This window comes from Centruroides sculpturatus, unplaced genomic scaffold, assembly GCF_000671375.1.
Source record: "Centruroides sculpturatus isolate CEXI.00-Female unplaced genomic scaffold, Cexi_2.0 scaffold92, whole genome shotgun sequence".
NCBI classification, from domain to species: Eukaryota; Metazoa; Arthropoda; class Arachnida; order Scorpiones; family Buthidae; genus Centruroides; species Centruroides sculpturatus.
Genome location: NW_019384394.1, coordinates 1,058,550 through 1,075,627, shown reverse-complemented (window position 1 = coordinate 1,075,627; position 17,078 = coordinate 1,058,550). Strand labels below are relative to the sequence as shown.

Sequence of the window (17,078 nt, the reverse complement as noted above, 5' to 3'; positions counted from 1 at the left end):
AAAATATTGCAAACTTTTTATATATTATTTATATACTGATTTTTGTTTTTTAATTGTTTTTTTTTTTTTTAGGTTTACCAGATCCACCTGTAGATATACAAGTAGAAGCTGGGCCTCAGGATTGCATGTTATTGGTAACATGGCTACCTGTCACAATCAATCCAAATGGAACTTCCAATGGTGCTCCAGTTACAGGCTATGCAGTTTTTGTAGGGGGAAAGATGGTTACTGAAGTTGATAGTCCAACAGGTATTTATTTTTGTTTTCATTTTCAATTTTTATGCATTAAAAACTGGAGCATTAAAATGAAAAATAATAAATAATATTTTCAGGAGATCATGCAATTCTTGATATATCACAAATAGCATCACTTAAAAAGAAAGTAGTGACAGTAAGGACAAAGTCAGGAACTAATTTATCAACAGATTCTATGCCTTGTTTAATACCTGATAATTTATTAAAAAATGTTGTAAGTATTGTTTCTCAAGTAAGTCTTTATTTTTATTTTAAATTTACAAGTTACTATCATGTGACAAATAAGATCCTTCCTTCAGTTAACAAAGATCTCAATTAAAGTTATATATGTAAAACAATGAACAAAACTCAACAATAAATAGAAGTAAAAAGAACTAAAAATAAAGATAAAAACACAATATAAAATAGGAATACAAAGTAAATAATTTTTATTTTTTACAACATTTTTTGTTAATGATTTTTATAATATAAAATTTTTCAATGTTATGTTACAAAATTTTTACCAGGCTTTTCCATTTATATTATTTAAACTTTCTCTCTCAAGTTCTGTAATAGTTATCATTATTTTACTATAAGAATGATGCTTGTTTTTTACAATGTTCATTTGATTTTCTGAAGATGAACGCTATAATTTAAAAATATCTGTATTTTGTTTACTTTGTATAATTTTTTAAATTTGTAATATTGATGTTATCATTTTCGTTGATTTTTGAAAGAACAAATAGTACAGAAAAAAAAAAGATAACATCAGCATTACAAATTAAAAAAATGCTTAATTCTGTATTATTAATTTTTTCAAAAGTCAATAATGTAGAAAATGAAAATGATAACTATCAAAGTTTAATTAATATTATTGAAAATTTACTAATTATTAGAATCTTTAAAGGATGGGAACATGTGTATTCTTAGTATTTATTCATTTTATAAATTTACAGATCATTAAAATAATAATATAATTAGTTTAAACATGGTCTGGAGATTTTCAGCACTTATTTAATAAAAATCAACATTGCAGATAATAAAACTGAAAACTACAATCTTATAAGGAAAGATAAAATTTTCATTTAGATCTTAAGAGGTTAATTGATCAGAACACTAAAAAAAAATAAAATAACAAGAACACAAGCAACTGCCAACAATTAAAATATAAAGTATAGAGTTTTAAAATTATCTTGATAATTACAAGGAGGGAAGATAAAAGATATAAAAATAAAAATTGTTCTATTTATATAAAAAGATTTAATCAATTATAAAAAAGCTTCATCATATATACAAAGTGAAGTTTTTAGTTTGGTTTTTTTCCTCTTTATTAAACAATGTTTATAGAATTTATTCTTTCTTTCGTTCTATTCATATTTTCCTTGTGATTTTCTTTCTTCTACCCCGGTTGAAAAAGGTGATTTCTATTTCTTTTTTATACTTTCACTGGTTTTTTTTTTTTTTAATATTTTTTTGAGGTTAAGATTTTCTTAAATTTTTTTTAAGATAAAGTTTTGGGAAAAATAATCCAAAAATATCTCATCAGAATCAATAATCTTAATGAGGACTTAGCTTTTTTTTTTTTTTTTTTGTTTTAATGAGAATCTATCATTCAGCAGGTAAAGATTGGTTAAATTTCATTCACTCTTTGTTTAAATGAAATTTAAGTGATTTGAGCATTAAATTTTATTAGTTTGTTTTGATAGACTTAAAAGAATCGGAAATATTATCGAAAGTTGTCAACAATAAGATTTAATTAACTATTATAATAAGGAAAAGTAACAATAATTTATCTTAATTCTCAAATTTGATTTTTCTCAAACAATTGTTACTATATTTAATTTAATGTTAACCTACAATTTGAAATAAGCAGATAGTTCATTTATGATTGTTGATGATTAACGTAAGATTTTGAAAAGATAAAAACTATTAATAACGTTCCACAGATTAATTTACTTCTAGACTAGGTTTTCTCATTTCCCGGTCTTTTGCTTGTCCCGGGATCCCGGGATAAAAGTGAACTGTTTCCCGGGATCCCGGGAAATCCCGGGATAGAATTAATTATTTTTAAGGAATACAAAATATCTTGAAATCAAATGATATAATTATTTTCCATTTTTTAAAGTAATTTTAAAGTTTTGTAACCTCCAAAATCATATTAATAATGCTGTGTTAGGTCTATAGGCCTATAATAAAAATTACCTTTAAATAACGTAGAAATTTTCACAAATAGAAAAAAATTAATTAAAGTTTGCTGGAAACTGCATACAACAACAACAAAAAAAATGTTTTGAATTGAGTTAAAAATTAAAAAAATGAACTTCTAATTTAGAAGGTAATTTTCGTTTTTTAAATAAAATATAATACAAAATATTGCAAACTTTTATAAGATTTTAAAAAGCAAAGATGGTCAATACTCCGATAACTCACTCTAATTCTTATTTTAGTAATGAAAAGTCTTGCCACCGAGAATGCCCTTTCCGATTCAATTGATGTGATTGGAATAGTGTTTAATGCATTTAAGAGAAGACAGATATTATGTGTTTTTTCACCTGTAGCCTGGAAGATTTCGAGTTCGTTTTCGAGATTGTAGTACTTCTTTCGCTCTCTAGTATTCTTGATTTGTCTACCTTGGCTGCTTTAATAGCGGCATCAAGCTTAGAGCTCGATAATTCGGCAATTCATTTGGCTTTAATAATCAGGTTTATGAAGAAAAACTTCATACTTGCAGACTTTGTACTCGTTTGTATCCTTGCCCAATTTGCACAATCTGGCGTCAGGCATTTATTGAAGCTACTGGGCATGGTTAAAACTCAAGACAGCGTAAGCACAATTATTCCAGATATTACAGGTTCCGACAAGTAAAGAATTTTTATAGTCCTGCCACAAATAAGCTATATATTGATTATTGACCATTTGTGACATGCTATAACGAGCAAAATTTTAAAAAAACTAATAGGTAGGTTTAAAATTAATAAATACAAATGTATTCTGACAGTGAATGAGTTAATTATGCTTTCTATTTGCAAAATTCCTCAACCTTAACACAAAATAAGAAAAAAAGTGAATTTTTAAGAAATTTGCGGGATTTCCCGGGATAAGAAAAATTTCCCGGGATATTTCCCGGGTTAAAAAAACAACCGGGATCCTGGGATTCCGGAATCCCGTTTGAGAAACCCTATTCTAGACCTTTAAAGATATCTTAAGACCACCCTGAATTTTTAGAAAATTTTATTCTTAATTTAAATTTTTAACTTGTAGGTTAAAGCAGTAACAATTTAAAGCTCAGTAAATTTATGGGAAAAATACTGTGTTGCTAAAGTGATTAATTATTTTTTCAAACTTTATTTTTTAGCAAGGGGTACTTTCCCACAGGATTTTGTTTTATTATAATGATAAAATTATTAAATATAAAGAAATTAATTGCATTAGCTACTGTACCAAAAAACTAAATGTGACATGTTCTGATAAAATAATATTTTATATAATTAATAATATGTGATATGTTTATTTATAAAAATTAATTAAAAGTTATTAAATTTATTTTAATTAGTATGGAGACCAAAAGCAGTTTACATCCAATAAATGGACAAATGTTTCATCTAATACATATCCAGTAAGATCAGATTGGAGAGAAAATAGCCATACTATTTACAATGGAAAAAATATAGATAATTATGAACGTGATGAACATATTAATCGTATTTCTGACACTCAACATTATTTAAGTTCAAATAAAGATCACTACTCAAATAGAACAGTTCCTTCCATTGGTAAGTAATAAATTTTATAACTTTTAAAATTTAAATAATTTAAATAAATTTTTAATTAAATTTTATTAATAAATATGAAAGATGAAATAGAAATTGGAATATATCATTTTTCAGAAATTACTCAAGACAAAAATTTGATGAAACGTACTATGCAAAGTGACTATAATAAAAAATTAGATACAGGACATTATTCAGATTCTAGAGGATCAAACTATTATTCTCTTCAAGGGAGAGCTGCTTCTCCTACACCACCACTTCGAAGATTACCGCCACCAGGTCAGGAAGAAGAATATTATAGACAAAAAGGTCTAATGCCATCTTCTTATTATAATAAGTGGAAACAAGATGGAGATATCCGGAATTCTGATATACGATTGTTTGTTGGCCTCTTTGATTATAACCCTTTAACTATGTCACCAAATCCTGATGCTGCCTCTGAAGAATTGCCATTTCAAGAAGGACAACTTATTAAAGTAATTATTTTTTCATTTATATATTTTATTTATGAGTTGTAAAATAGATATTTAGGTCTTTTTATTGTCTTTATATTAATATCTTTGAGAAATATTTTTGTTTTATAATATCTATATTTATTTATTTATTTGCTTACAAGTATCTACATGAAATTGAAAAGTTGGTTTTTTTCAGAAATATCTATTATTTATTCAAAACAAAAAATTCATCTACAGATTTCTGGGTGTGGAACATTTTGGCTACAAATAGTGGCATTTATATTATTATTTTAGCAATAGATTGTTTTCTATATATTCACAATATATTATCTTATAAGATTCAGAGTTTACAGTTTTATCTTTTTATTTTCTCAATTTAATAATAAGTATTTAAATATTATAATTATAATTTGTTATATCAAAAACTAATTTATGATTTATTTCAGTTCCTGAAACAATTATTTCAAAAACTATTTTAAGGATGTTTGAATTTAGAATATATGAACATGTTAAGATAAAACATCCTGTCTCAAAAACACTAATGTGAAAATAAATAAAATTTCTTAATTTGTTAAAATTTATTTTCTTTTTGTTGTTTAAATATCTCAAGAAGTCAGAACAAGTCACAGTTTTAATCTCTCATAGAACTAATTTTTTCAAGGTGTAAAATATCTGTGGTTTTATTTTTAAGGTTTATAATATATTTTATTTATTTAGGTTTATGGTGAAAGAGACAGTGATGGATTTTATAAGGGTGAGATTAATGGAAGAATCGGTTATGTTCCTTGTAATCTTGTATCAGAAGTGCAATTAGAAGACAAAGATATTGCTCAGCATTTATTAAATCCTGATTCGATACATTCAACAGATATTCATGGTCAGTCATTTTGTAAACTCATAATTTAATAATAGTATATAGTTTTAATTAAAGAAAAGAATTTAAAAAATTACATACTTTAATATACAACAAGAAAAATGATAAAAAAAAATTAAATAAATAGAAAATACAGATATCTCTTGCTTAATATTCTTTCAGTAGAAGGTTTTTGGTTTTTAATACACAAACTTTATAGAACATATGTATTTCTCAACACAATGTGTTTTTGCCGATGCTTATACAGGAAAAATTTATATTTACAACTCAAAAATTCAATACAATAGCTTTAGTAAAACAATATAAGAGAAAAGTTTCAAACTATATTCCAAATTTAGTTGGTTAGAATGTTAGAATCTCAGATAGGCATTTTGAAGTGCATGACACATTTCCTAAGTGTCAAGAAATGGAAGAGCATCTCGAATATAACTAGTACTGGAAGATGTATGATGAATCTTAGTACCATATTATACAACACTTCCTATAGCAAAATAAGACTCACACAGTTTCCCATGCCCATTTTTTGATATGTCCAGTCATGTCTCCTTTGAGTATTTTAATTGATCAAAAAATGTTTTGTACTAATTTTGAGATGCTTTATGATATTTTTAATTTAAACTATGCTACTGTCTTTCATAGGAGCAAGATAAGATTAGGTCCATAAGAAAGGAATGCATGGCAACTATGCCATTGAATAGCCCACCATTGATTACCTAGCCTCTTGGTATACTTGTATTTAGCTAATATGTAGCATAAGCAAGATATAACATGCTACAATGTTTTTATTTATACATGTATAAGTATTGTATTGTGTTTTTGGAAACTGGTTTGGAGTTTTGAGTTGATTGTTATAAATTATAATTTTTTCCTTTAAAATAATGGGAAATATACACCCTATTAATACTTTTCCACAGAACATCTGATTTTCAAGAGTTAATAGATATTAAACAAGGAATGCCTGTATTAGTTTGTAAATTGCTAATGTGATTTCTTTTATCAATTATAATTCTATTGTTACAGAAAATAGATCCGATCCATGGGCACATCTAGCTGTTCGAAAAATGGTAGCTTTGTATGATTATGATCCACAAGAATTGTCCCCAAATGTTGATGCAGAGGTATGATTTTTTCAGTTTCTTTGACATTCATACTTTTCTTAATGAAATTATTTCTAGAGGAAATCTAATATTAAAAAAATTTTAATTTAATTTATAAAATTTCTAAATTTATTAAATATATTTATGGTATAGATTTTATTAAGAATCAGTATTTTACTCTGCTCAAAACATTTTTCTAAATTATTAACTTTTTCTATGTATGTATAAATGTGTATATGTTACTATTTACTTATTTTAATGATTCATAGTTTGGCATTGTAAGTAGGATGTAAAAATAATAAGTATTGGTTAAACATAATATGCATTATTTTTAAACAACTTACTTTACTGATTGATGTCTCAAACATTTCTAGATTTGTTATCCTGTTTTATAAACAGGATAACAAATCCAAATCTAGTAATGTTTAAAATGTTTACCATAGTTTTGTGTGGATAACCCACAGCAGCATAAGTATACCCCAAAGAAAACTGTTAGAAAAGAGATAATATCTTTGCATAATGAACTTACAATGTAACTTCATTTCATTTCCCCAAATATATATTGTTTATAATATATCTAAAATATAATTTATATATAATATATTGTTTATAATATATCTATTTTCAGATTGAACTGGCATTTAATACTGGTGATATAATCTTCATTTATGGAGAAATGGATGAAGATGGATTTTATATGGGAGAACTGAATGGTGTTCGAGGACTTGTGCCATCAAACTTCCTAGCAGAAACACCATCACATTATCTAGATAAAACAATGATTGCTCCAGATGAAGGGAATGTGAGTCCAACAAAAGGTCAGAGATGGAGCACTCAACAAATCATGTTTCTAAGGTTCAAATGTAGATAACAACGTTTTAATAATAAGCTTTGTATTCGCACACTCTAGTCCCGTCAAGTGTCTTTCAAGTGCATGTCACTGTCTCCCTGTGATCTGTCTAAACTAATATCTGTCGGCTGCTCTAGTTATTAATGAATATTTTATACAAATATATATTAATCTTAGATAAAAAATTTTAATATTAATCATATTAACTTAATAATTTTATATGTACTGTACATAATAATTTATAATTTATGTTATAATGATTTTTTTTATTTTTCCTATTCTCTTTGACTTAAGTTCTAATTTAATTTGAAAATTTATTATCTGAAATAATTATTTTGTGATTTACAATGATAATTTGTAGCTATTAGTTTTGGAGATTTTAGAGAATATTAGCAATAGATCTTTTTATATTTTTATAATTACAATAGAATTTCTAAAATTTATTTCATTATTGAAAAAATTCATATTTAAAGTATTGAATGTGGAAATTTTATTTATTTGATTTTTGTGAACATAAACAAATATAATTGACAGTTATACTGAGATATATAAATATTCTGTAAGTTACTGCTAGATTTTGTAATGTAAATTAAGTTTTTACAGAAAGACATGCTATTAATTGAAGAAATTAGAAACAAAAATATATTTTAATATTAAAAAAATTAAATAAAATGTTACTCTTGTTATAAAGATATACAACATATATAATATGTATAATGTATGGTGTTTGCTAGATAATTTCATGCCATTTCAAAATCATTTATGCTATTTTCAAAATTTTACATCTTTAAAGAAATCTATCTAGATTTGAAAAACTTTTCATTCTGTTTTTAATGTAAATTAATCCTTTTAGCTTTATAATGAATATCAGATTAACTTGTATTAAAAATAAAATGAAAATGTTTTGAAGCTAGATGAATTTATATTCCATGAGAGAGTAAAAATTTATTCTAAAAACAATAAATTCTATTTTTAGAAAAAAATCTTGATTAATAAATAAAATAAGAACTTTGAGATTTTATTGGGAAAAAAATATCTTATATAAACAGTCACTAAACATATTTCAGGTACCAAAATTCATATTAAGAACAAACTTAATTATCACTATTAAATCATTTTGAATAGACAGTTTTAGTTTTCAAATATTTTTTATTCCATTACCACAATGTTACATCATCATTATAGATGATGATGTAACATTGTGGTAATGGAATAAAAACAAAATGCATAAAAAAAACTGAATACAAATATTCCTCATACAACATGGCATTCCTACAACATGGTTTGATTCTAACATGGTTTGAGAATTGGAGACATCCCTGTATAAAACATCATAAGTTTTCAGAGTAAACATTGTCATTTGATATATTTTTATTCAAGCAAGCACACATGCTGTCTCTTATTTGCCCGTGGATTTTAGAATGTTGAAATTTTCAATGTTGTTTTGTCTTTTGCTGGGTTTTCTGTAATGAGAACTGATTGTATAATATTTCTTCTTCCTTGTCATAGCTTCTTATTCTAGCTTTCCTATAAACTAAGTGTTGCTGTCATTGGTGATAGTGCTCTAAATGAACCTGAAAGACTATTGCTGTGTTTTGTTTTTATGGATTAAATTAAAAGTTACTGCACAAAAATATTAAATTTTTAAAAGATCTCTTAGTAAATACAAACAAATGAAATATCAGATTTTATGAAAAAAGTAGAGAAAAACCAAGGTTTCCTGTTGATTAAGATCAACAGGAAAGCTTGAAAGATGACAATATTTTGCCAAAAACAAACCGTCTGCATTTAACAGTGTTTAGCAGCAAAACGAAATTACTATTAATGTGAAATACTTTTGATTGTGATTGTTAGTTAATTATTGATTGCTTTAACAAACATATTTCTCATAATTATGAAAAAGACTAGTTTTGCTAACTTTGGAACTAACTCTATGTTTTGTACTAGTGCTTTATTTTGTATAGCAAAGATTTGCATAACACTGCATTTTTCCAGAACCTAACTACTGTGTTATACAGGGATAACTATAACATTTTATAGAATATCTTTTTTTTTTTTTTTTTATCAGGGCTACAGCCTTAATTACTGTATTGTGTGAAGATTGGGACTTTTTATTGTAAATCATTTCCATAGCATGATAAATGAATTACCTCTTTTATTGATGATATCATATATGAGAAATTATCTGCAAATTCTGTCTGTTATATTGATTCTATATATCCATTTCTTAATATATGACTGTGACTTAAGATTTGATTTAATACTGGATATATTTTACCTCAATATTACTAGTTACTTTCATCTGGGATCTATTAAAAATTTCTGTATAACAAAAAATGACTCTTTTCTCTCTTTCGCTCTCCCCTTGAGTTCTGTTATAGTTCAGACTTCAGACCATAGAATTAATGAGTTACAAGGAGTTTTGGAAATTGTAAAGATAAAAGGTTTTAACTTTGTTAAGAAATATTTATTTAGACATTTTTTAACTGTGAATTACTTAATACATATATCTTTAATTTTTTATATAGTCACTCCTATTGTCTAAGCACTTGTTAAGTCTGGGAACTAGCATTTTTTTATGTATCCCTAGAAGTTTGCTGCCAGTCCTTTGAACCATGTCATGACATTTTCTTTCACCCAGTTGTTGTTGCCAAACTTTTTTCTATCCAGATGTTTCTTCACCTGCAAACAAGTGGAAATCACTGGGAACAAAGTTTGGACTATGTGGAAGATGGTCTAAAACAGGGGTGTCCAACCTTTTTGTTTCTCTGGGCCGCATTGGAAAAAGTCAAGGAGTTTTGGGCCACAAGTATATATAATATATACTTGTGGCCCAATATACAAGTATATTTAAAAATTAACATGTCTAGATTATAATAATAAGTATTAAAACTTTATCAAGAAAAAAGGATATTTTAAAAAATTACTTCTACAGACACTTTCAATTTTTACTTAGAAATAGATAAATTCATTTATTATAAAAGAGACTAAAGAAAATTTATTTGAAAAACACAAATATTTGTTTTATTTGGGTCTCTAATTAATAAAAAGCGACGAAACACCATTTTAAAGTGCATTTTTATTCAATTAATATAATTATAAATAATATGTAGCCGAAAAAGTAGCCAAAGCGCCAAATGATATTTTTTACGTCAAACAAAAAAAAGTAGCCACATTTGGCCCAATGTAGCCAAATCTTGCAACGTTGGAAGAAATACTAAATAAAGCTGGAGTTGTGAATCAAAGGATTATAGACCCAAGTGCGGGGAAAAAGAGGCAAAGGACAAAAGATAAAGAAGTGAAAAAGGTTGAAAAATTACGGGTCCATATTTGCTTAACAGAAGATCTATTTAACGTTTCTCACTACTACATCTTTTGTCCTTTCTCATCTTTCCCTCCTTTTCCCAAATTTGGGTCTATAATCCTTTGAGTCACAACTCCAGCTTTATTTAGTAATCCTTCCGCATTCACACATCTCCAAGTATTTGAAAATATTTTCTTTCCACTCAAAAATAAAATATGAATAAAGGTTTATGGCTTTGTGAAACTTTTGTTGAGTTTATTCTGTTGAAATAAATAAATAATAAAAAAATTAAAACATTTGTCGGTTTTGTTTACACGTTTATTGGGCCGCATTGGAACTTGCCTTGGGCCGCATGCAGCCCGCAGGCCGCGGGTTGGACACCCCTGGTCTAAAACTTTCTATTTGAAATTGTCAAGCAGTACACTGTGGTGACTGGTAATGAAATTTGGATTTATCACCATTTCCTGCAGTCAATCCAAAAGCATCTTTGCATAACTTGTTTTTTTACTCAAAGCTTGTTTTTTTAAATAATATCTCTAAGCATTTATCATTGTGCATAAGAAAAGTGTTAAAGCTACAGAACCTTAGAGAAAGATTGAAAGAGTGACAATTGAGGTATAAAAATAACTCATTGATATTTACTTAATCTATTAGTTTTTTCTATTGTTTTATGCATTAATCAGGGTATTTACTTGTGTTATTTTAGCTTAAATTATGTTTTTTTGGAATTAAAATGGGCATTTTTGAGATTTGGGAATAGATGTATTCATTCTACTTTATTCCTTATGGAAAAAATTGCTCCAGAACTTGAACTTTCTGGCATTCGAACACCTTATAGGAACAAATTGAACTTGAGCCCCAAGGTAACACTATAATTATAAAAAGTCAAGATATTAAATAAAGCATATCGAAAAAGTCTCATAAAAGACATAATTTATAAAAATAAGTGACAATTCATTATTTGTGCCATGGAAATAGTTTGCAAGAAAAAAATCCTAATCAATCTTAAATAAGTTAGACATGTAGCCCCAATAAGAAGATTAACAAAAGACACTCTGTAATAAAGCTATTTATTTATTTCATTTTTGTCATATTGTTAAAGACACTAGTGTCTGTTACTTGAGTACAGATTTAATTATTTATTGGATATTTTCAGATCACTAGTTATTTCATTATCAATTTCATAATGGAATAGTTCAGACTGATAATCTAAACTATTAAGACAGAACAGTTATTATTTACTTGTAAAAATAAAGACTAACATTTTAAAGTATCCATTAGAAATATAAAATTTTTGTCAGGATATTTTAAAATTTTATTCTTTAATTTTCTAAGATTGTAACAGTTACATTATATGCTTCATTAATTTTAGTAAAGCAATTGTTATTACTACTTGTATCCAATATTTTACTAGTAAAAACATCACTTGACTTATCGATTAAAAGATATATGTGAAGATAATATTTATACATAAATATTTAATGAATATTTGATATCTACCACAAACCATATCATGTATTCATTACTTATAAACTAAAAACATTTTAAAAATGCTAAATACATGTCTTGCCAATTGATATTTGTTCATGTCATTTTCAGATGATTTGAAATTATATTTTTATTAGAAATCATTTTCAGGTGATGGCTGTATGGCTGAGGTGGCTAAAGCATTCACCTACTGCTCTGGGGGCCTGGGATCCAATCTGGGCAGTCAAAAAACCATGGGAATTTTCCCTGGGCAGTTTATCCCAGATATTTAGGGTCTCATCCCTTGCTACCCAGATGCTTCCATTGTGTGCATGGCCAAATCTCGAATGAATATGAGAAATGGCCTTCTTAATGCCCACAGGAGAGATAGAGTTAAAAATATATACTGTTTTCCAGTTTTACTGACCTTTTATTAAATATTGTTTGCTTTTATTCTTTAATATGCTTTATGATATACACAGAATATATTTGTTTTTTTTATTATGTTTTGTATATTGATAATATATTAGTAGTCTATATATAAAAATTACAGTATAATAAATGGAGCATTCTCTTTTTTTCTCTTAACAGTTTTAACAAACAAAAATTGTAGAAGGAAAAACAAAAACTTAATTATTATTAAAATACTTTGATTACAAGAAATTAAGGATAATTTCTAAGTTACTAATATTTTTAATTTTTACACTTTTCATTGTTTATATTTGAGATTATTGTTTTATATGTGATAAAGTATGAATTTAAAAAATTTTATTCGAGACACGACTCTCATTCAAATCTACAGTTTGCATATAAATGATATTTCTATTTTGGTCTCATGTTGTTATATACAATTAATATATGTATATATTGATAACAACAAAAAAAATCTGAGCAGTCTCACTTCTTAATTTAATATGGTGAGATCAAGTTTTGTGATGTCCTGTTCCTTTGTGCTTATGTGATGTAATTTATCTCAGAAACCTGATGCTGCATGCTCCATCTCGTCTGTATTTAAATGGCTAAATTCTTCCTTTGCAGGTAAATTGTGAAGAATTCTGAGTTTTTTTTACTCAGTTTTTTCTTTATCAAAAGCATGAATTATTTCTGAAAAAAAATCATTTTTTTCTTTTACTAACTTGCATGTGAATGTTAGAATTATTGTCTGTCTGTCTATCTTTTAATTTAAAATCTAATATCAATTATTTATTGCTCTTTCTTAAAATTTTGTCCTCATTTTTTACTTGTGCAATATATTGTGTAACATGTCCATACATTGTTTATTCTAATCTATATAATATTTTATCTATTTTCTCAATGTTGTGGATGAAATATAAATTTCAACTTTTAACAGTTTAAGTATTCTTTGTTGAAATTAAGAATATTCAGCTTGAAAAAATAAATAATTTTTAATCTCACTGGAAGTTGATTAAGTTAAATTTATAATTCATTCACTAAATATTTAGAAATTAAACTAGTAGGAAAATAATTTATTAAACTGATTTATTCATTCACTTTTTATTCTTTGAAATTATATAACAGTAATAAATTTATATTCACAATCCTGCATGAAATTAGGAATGAATTAAATTGGAATATTGGGTATATTTCAATAGATATCTGATTAATAATTTAATATCTGCATGGTATTTTGTAAATAAATTATATTTATACTTGAGAATGCTTATTTGAAAGAAAGAGATATTCACTTTTATTGAATATTGAGCATTTGAATGAACACATTCAATGTTTTAAAATTCTGCATGATTGTAATTAGAAAATTTAAAAATGAAAATATACTTATGAGAATTCGTTCTTGTTTAGAATCGTCACCAGTCAGTTCAGAGAACGAGAAAGATATCTACAAAACTACCGATTCAGTCAAGAACTCCTTTACCACAGAGCCCGCTAGCCAATCCGACCACTGGTCCGCCAACTACAACATCAGTGACTATGACAATGCCGGTGACTACAAGTCAGTCACAACAAACCACCACCACCACCACCACCACCAACGTCACTGGTAAATTTTCCTTAAACATTCCATATCCAGATATCAAGGATATTAAAGACCAACAACCTAGTCTGGATTCGATAGTTAAGAAAGGACAAACATTTGTGTCGTCGCTATTAAAAAAAGTACCTAAGATGTAAGGTTGATATTTATGTATTTTATGTCTTCCAGGTTTTAGTAATCTGATGTATGTATTTGTCGATGGCGTTATGTGTTATTTATAATACAATACAATGTGTTATCACAGATCACTAAGCACAGTTTTAATGCTTGAAAGTTTTGACCTGGGAACAAAATAATGTTGGTAGTATAGATAATTCCACAAACTACACTGCCAAAGTAATGTAGTAAATAGGAATGTGGAGTATGTGCACAGATGTTGCCAAAATGTGCCTGACTCAGTATTCTAGTCCTTTTTTTTTCTGTTAGTTTAAAAAATGTATGTATAAATTGTAAAAATTTCAGTAAAAGTTTTTGTGTCGACAGATTTAGGCACTAGTAGCACAACTGCATCACACATGTCGATATCCTGTCGTCATAAAAACTTATCTGTTATCATTATTATTTTTAAAATATTAGAATTGCATCTAAGTCAATTCTATGCCTTATAAGTTGTATCCACCTTCATCTTTACATAAAGAAAATAAATTTCATCTTATACTATTTATAACAGTAATAAATTTATTAGAAAATAAAGAAAATGCTCTTTAAAATATAGCAATGATTTATTTTCCCCATTCGTATGTATTTAAAAGAAATAATACATATCTTTGTGATTATCCAAATGTGATCTTTCCTTGTATTATTGCATAAATGATTCTATACTTGTTAAGGATTTACATTTCTGATATATATAATATACAGTATAAGAAATGTCACATCAGTGTTTTTCAACTGATGCTTGTTATAGTACTGCTTTGCTTTTTTGAAAACATTTTATGATTTTTCAAATTAAAAACCCTATTATGTTTATTTATTTAAGAAAATATATATAAAATAAGACAGATAAAATAAATATTAAACTGTAGAAAAATTTTACATAATGACCTGGTAATTATCCATTCTTTCGATTCGACATTTTAAGTTTCCGTATTCTTTATTTTAATCATTAAAAAAACTAAACAAGTAGCATCATAGAGATTTATAACAGGCAATATTGGAAATTTTCCAATGATCTCGGGTAATAGTAAAGCCATAGATTGTTCACATCTCTAAGTGCTGCCAAATTTATCTTGAGAGAGGATAAAAATTTTGACTGTTGTATATGAGTATATAAATATATATATATATAAAATGTACACATACATACACACAATATATATAATATATATATGTATACAAACATACAGATACATACACATCACGATACATACATTTACAAATACATACATAAAAACATGAATACATTCATATACACACACAAATACATAACACACATATAAAAAATAAATGATTAAATTTTGCTTGATTATAGAATTAGAATAGAATCTTTATAAATGCATAATATTTGGTCTAATTTATCTTCATGCTCAATGTCCAAATATATTATGCAAGTTATTAAAAAAGTTTATATAGTTGCTTTAGATTGAACAAATTATAAAAAAAAACTAAAAATTTTATGGTCGTGATCTCTAAATAAAATTTGTTTACATTTTTGAGATGTTCTTGTTAAAAGTTTTAAAAATCTTCAAAGTTTAATATTTTATTTCCATAGTTTTAAAAACCCGTAAGTGATCTGTAGAGATCTAGCGAGTAATTCAGCTTAGATAAGAATATATTTGGACTAATAATTTGATGTAAATAGAAGAATGCATTGAAAAATCATAGTTGGCTTCATTATTAATTAGTAGTATGTATAAATTTCTGTTATTAGAATGAATGTTGTTTGTATTGTTAAATTTTGTCTAGTAAAATTAATTATTTTAAATATAATAATAATAATAATAATAAAGCAAACTGTAGGTGCCTTCAGTTGCACTGTTTCACAATGTTGATTGTTGCCAAATGTTCTGCGGACCAATCAAAATTAGAACGATGTTATTTTCTTTGTTTTATGAAGATATTGATTTCGATTTATGGATAATAAATAACAATGCATTTTCTCACATAAATGAATTGTTATATTTTTTGATATTTATAAAAAGAAATGATGCTTTGTAAATGCTTTTATGTTCTTGTTATTGCATCATCATTATAACAGAAAGAAAAATCTTCCTATTTTTTTGTACTTATAGCCACAGAAAATGTTATTGATGCAACTAAAACTATTTGTTTCATGAATTCCAAATCAAACTTTTTCATATCTTGGTATGATTTTTGGAATTACTTATTTTTTACCTATTCAGAATGTTTGTATTATATATTGTATATATGTTTTACAGGAGAGATCTAAATTCCAACCTATTTCAGATAAGAATTAGCAAAATTTAAAATTAAAAAGCTTGTATAATCCAATTTATTTGATATTTTAATTAAATGGTGATGATGATTCTTTGTTGAGTGGCATGTTATTGTTATTTACTTATATAACACAGAAATTTATATGAACAAAAATCTTAGGTTTAAACATCAACAGAAGTAATTACACTTCAAATTTTAAATTAATTTAAATAAGTTTAATGGTTAAGTTTCTCATTACATCAATTTTATTGTGCAAAAATTATTATCTGACTAAGAGATTTTCTATAATTTGCATTTATTCATTCAGCCAGAATTGTCAAGCCCAACAAGAATGAATAAAAGGAGAATAATTACAATTTTTTGGATCTGGCTGTAAGGTTATTATATTTTTATGAAAATAAATAATTAATTACATGAGCAATATCAAATTTAAGAGATATCAGAGAAAACTATAATGATATTTTCATTGAGTGCAAACTTGATACTAAGAAGTTACAAACTGTATATCACACACAAGTTTGCCTGAAAAAAAGACACAAAATTAGAAAAAGATTTGCACTTTTCTAAGAATATTTCACACAGTATCAATAACTGTAGCTCAAGCAGAAAGATCATT

General features: G+C 26.2%; 1 protein-coding gene across 3 annotated transcripts in view; it reads left to right on the top strand.

Moving 5' to 3' along the window:
- Positions 1 to 16,556, top strand: part of LOC111618337 (RIMS-binding protein 2-like) — a 47,490-nt gene extending 30,934 nt beyond the window's left edge. The window contains exons 14-21 of one of the 3 annotated variants that reach the window (XM_023359838.1): positions 73 to 249; positions 333 to 469; positions 3,788 to 4,007; positions 4,122 to 4,480; positions 5,177 to 5,336; positions 6,354 to 6,451; positions 7,059 to 7,232; positions 13,873 to 16,556. In XM_023359838.1, the coding sequence (XP_023215606.1) occupies positions 73 to 249; positions 333 to 469; positions 3,788 to 4,007; positions 4,122 to 4,480; positions 5,177 to 5,336; positions 6,354 to 6,451; positions 7,059 to 7,232; positions 13,873 to 14,202 (1,655 nt within the window). In that variant the 3' untranslated portion in view covers positions 14,203 to 16,556. Of the gene's footprint in view, positions 1 to 72; positions 250 to 332; positions 470 to 3,787; positions 4,008 to 4,121; positions 4,481 to 5,176; positions 5,337 to 6,353; positions 6,452 to 7,058; positions 7,286 to 13,872 lie in introns of all 3 variants that reach the window. The other 2 variants (XM_023359839.1, XM_023359840.1) reach the window with 2 other exon arrangements.
- The last annotated feature ends 522 nt before the right edge of the window (positions 16,557 to 17,078 follow it).